We start from the raw sequence: 4,570 nt of genomic DNA on the forward strand, positions 1-4,570 counted from the left end.
GGGCAGAAACCGCTGCTGCCGGGGTGCGTGACCGGGGCGGCTCGGGTGGTGTGCGAGCACGGAGGGGAGAAGGCGCTGGCTTTGTTTATTTTCCTATCGAGCATTTCATAGACAAGCCAAAATCCGTCACTTGGGATCGGGGTGTGTAAATATCCCTGGCTAGGAAACCTTTCCACCCAGCTCCTGCCCCCTGCCACACGTAGACAGGAACAATCTCATGTATTTCTTTGAAGTTGTATGGAGAGCTGTAACCTGGAGAGAAAGGCTAAAAATAAAACGACGCCGGTTACAGGAGAGGGTTTGATCCTACAGCTGGAATGAAGGAACAGCCCAGCCCCTTCGCATTACCTATTCCTCGATCACCCTTATCTCAGAGACTGGTATTAAAACAGCCTCTCGGTGATAAACGATCAACCCCCTTGCCGTGTGGTGCCCTGCTCTGTTTCTTAAGAAGAAAGAAAGAAAAAACCCTAGAAAGCCCCTATCCCGGTGCAGCAAAGCGCATATTTGTAGCTGCCAGTAAATCCAGACAGCTTTTATATCGAAATGTTCTGCGCCTGAGGCCAAGTCATGCTGCTAAATATTGCTGACCACTTTTTCTTTTATGGCTTTCATGTCACTTAGCTATTGAAAGTAAGATGGATTTGTACCATTTCTTCACCCTGCTCTGCTCTCCCCACACCCCAGGTCTGCCCGGAGAGGCCATTGGAGGAAGAGCGCCACGTGACAGAAGGGTGCCAATGTTATTCTCCAAGGGTGTCAAGACCCTGTCAGTTTGCGAAATAAATATTGGGAAACAACGAAATGCAAAAAGCGACCTACTACGACAGCTCTGCAATCTATGGTGCCTACCCCTACCAAGGAGCAAATGGTTTCACTTATAATGCGAGTCAACAGCAATATCCTCCATCTTCATCACTTGTGGAAACTGAGTACCACCGCCCCGCGTGCTCCCTCCAGTCCCCCGGCAGCTCCGTGTCCCACCACAAGGCCAATGACATCAATGAGAGTTGCATGAGGACCCTCCCCAGCCAGCCTCTCCAGCCCCCTGGCCTCGCCGACCCACAGGCCCCACCGCAGCCGCCTCCGGCCCAGCAGGCACAACCTCCACCTCCGTCCTCCGCCTCACCATCTCAAAATGCCAGCAGCAACCCTGCCCCAGCCAACCCCACCAAGAGCCCCGCTCTTAACTCACCCACCATGTCCAAACAGATATTCCCATGGATGAAAGAGTCTCGGCAAAACACAAAGCAGAAAAACAGCAGTTCCAGTTCAGGTATGAAACATGCTTCCCCCTCTCCCTGGGTACCCCTGGGCTGGCCACGCATCCGGCGGGGAGGAGGGCAGCCCTTCCCACCTTCAATTCGTCGAGGGGAGGGAGGGGGCTTTTTTCCTCTCCGAGCTGACCCCCTCGAGCTTTTGGAAAGGGGTTGCCACCACTTGTAAGGGGAGCTCAGCAAACAACCCACCCCCTGCAAAACTTTCCCAGCCTTGCGGGATGGGTCTGAAGTGATTTTGTTTCCTAGTGGCTAAACCACTTGTGCCCTTCTGCATCTATCACATTTCCTAGGTAATCTCCCCTCCAGTAAATCATGTCAGTGCGGAGCAGCCCAGGCCTTAAGCCAGAGGCCTGTCCCGAGTACTTTGTTGGCACGGTGCTGTTAGATTAATAAGACAGTGACCTATCTCTGCTGAAGTGTAACAGGAATAAAATAGCTCATAATCACGTGCAGGCAGGATCAATGCCCTGCATGCAGTCAGAACCTCTTCCTATTTTAACAAGCTGATTGGCAAAGTTACAAGCCTGGTAAACAAAAATCATTCTGGAGTGCCATAAACTTCAGCCCATAAAATATTATTTGAGGGGTGGAAGTGTATATTAACGCTTTTATTACTCGAGGAAACTCAAACTGGTAACACTAGTGCTAGCTCCAATGCCCAGGAGTTGGGCTCATATCAACCTCTTCCTCTTTTTCTCTTAAATGTGCCTTGGAAATAGAGTCCAAAACTTTAGCAAATGTCTTCGCCAGTCTGCTTTTTAAAGCCCTAGTAACATTGCTGTTTACAGCCTTTTATATCATGTATTTATTTTATTAAAAAGCAGTAACATTTAACTATGCCTGTATGCCTGTACGCAAGCCTAGCCACCGTATGTTCTTCTTATGTATATTATACTTCCCAATCACTCCCATATGTTTATGCTATATGCTAGACGTGATAGAAACACTATACTGTCAATTCCATGCTTATATGTTACAAAGTTATATTGTAGATACCTAACTTTCAGGTATCTCTAGCTGATGTGTATATATCGGGGGTTTCAGAGAAAGAGGGCTGCAGGTCTTTATGGCAATGGAGAATAGCCAGTTCTTGAAGACCCTGATCCCACTATGTTAGCAGAGCCAAACCTTAAGAGTTTCTAAACCCCACTGTGTTTCCCTGAACCTTTCTTACTCCTTTATGCAAAGCTCAAGATGTGTTGTCTGCTGTCAGTCTCAAAGGAAGCAAGTATAGTCATATAGTGATACTAATGAGGTGAAGGAAGTCTACTGAGGCTTGTAGCTTGGCACAACTGAGCTCACGCCATGGGGGAGTACTCGTTGCACACGTGGGCGTCCATCTTGCGTCCGAGAGCTGGACTCTCCAGGTGCTGGTGTTGTTGGCCGTCGCCTCTGGTTGCCGTGTCCGGGTTTGCCATGCTGATTGTGTTCTTTGTGTGATTTACATAGGTGAGAGTTGTGCTGGTGATAAAAGCCCTCCGGGGCAAGCCTCCTCTAAGCGAGCCCGTACAGCTTACACAAGTGCCCAGCTGGTAGAACTGGAAAAGGAGTTCCACTTCAATAGGTACCTTTGCAGGCCACGAAGGGTAGAGATGGCTAATTTGCTCAATCTCACAGAAAGACAGATCAAAATCTGGTTTCAGAACCGCAGAATGAAATACAAAAAGGATCAAAAGGGCAAGGGCATGATGACCTCTTCAGGAGGACAGTCCCCAAGCAGAAGCCCTGTCCCTCCAGCTGCTGGGGGATATCTAAACTCTATGCATTCTTTAGTAAACAGTGTCCCCTACGAGCCCCAGTCGCCTCCGCCATTTAACAAGCCTCATCAAAACACCTATGGCATCCCTGCATCGTATACCGCTCCTCTTAATAATTGCCCACCTCCTCAAAAGAGATACACAGGGACGGCAGCTGTGACGCCTGAATACGATACTCATCCTCTTCAAGGCAACGGTTATGGGAATCCACATATACAGGGAAGCCCCGTCTATGTAGGGGGCAACTACGTGGAGACCATGACCAATTCTGGGCCTTCCATCTTTGGTCTAACTCATCTCCCTCATCCTCCCTCTGCCAACATGGACTACAGCGGGGCTGGGCCAATGGCCAACAATCACCACCATGGACCTTGCGATCCGCACCCAACATACACAGACCTTACCGCTCACCATCCTTCTCAGGGAAGAATTCAGGAAGCGCCCAAACTCACCCATCTGTAAGAGACAGGAGTCACTAAGTGGGACACCAAGCCCCCATCTTTTGGAAAGTACTCTCCCCTTCCCTTGTCTCTCTCCTCACCCCGTGTGTCCCCCCCTCCCCTTCTCGTTTCTTTTGTTCGTTTTGGTTTGTTTTGTTTCCTTTGGTAAAAGCGTTTTCTAGTTTATGTGACGTAGCAATATTTGTTGCTTGAATTGCTCTATAGTTTCACTAGTGGATATTTATCTTCTTGAACTGTAGCCTTGTGTCTCACTTTGGGAGTATGCAGAGGCTTTATACTTTACCTTCTACACTTTTATCAAAACAGGGTATATGAACAAATTTTCTATAAAAGGAATTCTTAAATGTGAATTTGTTCGTACATGATTGATCCCACGGGGAAGCAATTTTTTTTATTGCACTTCTTTTAAATAGCGAGAAAGACATCAAGAGCGCTTGGACAGGGACTCCCTGGACAATTATTAATACGTGTAAGTCTTTCAATGTGTGTATGCTGGTGAACATTCAGATTTATTTATATTTTTTTTTTGCAAACATTGAATAATCTAAGTGTTTAAAATTTTATTTATCCCCATTTGTTCATATTTATATATATATAAAAAAGCTGTACCCTGAATATTCAGGAAGTATTTACCTGGCCATATGTTAGGTGGCACATCGGCACGCGTAGGAAATATCATTTGAAAGGAAACTATAACTCCTTTTATTAAAAATGGTGATAACGATGATGATGACGATGCAATAAAATCTGGGAAAAAAGATCACGGTTTGAATACTTCATGCTTGTAACATCCAGCTAGGCGGAAAGCGTGTGAAGCTGAAAAGGCTAGATTTGTTTTGAAAGTTATACATTCCTTGCTGCTCACGTTCTGAAAAAAAAAAAAATAAAGTTTTTATTCTGAATAATAAAGAGTTAAGAACACGTTCTTCGCAGCGCAAGGGAAGGGAGAGCCCTTCATGACGTGGGGAGTTGGGAAACTCGTCTGTAAACTCACACGAGGATCCGCTCGCCCACCCGAAGGGCCCCGCGACGCCTTTTCAGCGTTTCATAGGCAGGCAGAGGGACTTTTTTT

General features: G+C 46.9%; 1 protein-coding gene across 2 annotated transcripts in view; it reads left to right on the forward strand.

Moving 5' to 3' along the window:
- HOXA3 (homeobox A3) overlaps positions 1–4,395 on the forward strand; it is a 15,142-nt gene extending 10,747 nt beyond the window's left edge. For both annotated transcript variants that reach the window (XM_009325713.1, XM_009325715.1), the window contains exons 2-3: positions 688–1,276; positions 2,730–4,395. In XM_009325713.1, the coding sequence (XP_009323988.1) occupies positions 805–1,276; positions 2,730–3,499 (1,242 nt within the window). In that variant the 5' untranslated portion in view covers positions 688–804 and the 3' untranslated portion in view covers positions 3,500–4,395. The remainder of the gene's footprint in view (positions 1–687; positions 1,277–2,729) is intronic.
- Positions 4,396–4,570: the final 175 nt, after the last annotated feature.

The sequence above is a fragment of the Pygoscelis adeliae genome, unplaced genomic scaffold, assembly GCF_000699105.1.
Source record: "Pygoscelis adeliae isolate BGI_AS28 unplaced genomic scaffold, ASM69910v1 Scaffold226, whole genome shotgun sequence".
NCBI classification, from domain to species: domain Eukaryota; kingdom Metazoa; phylum Chordata; class Aves; order Sphenisciformes; family Spheniscidae; genus Pygoscelis; species Pygoscelis adeliae.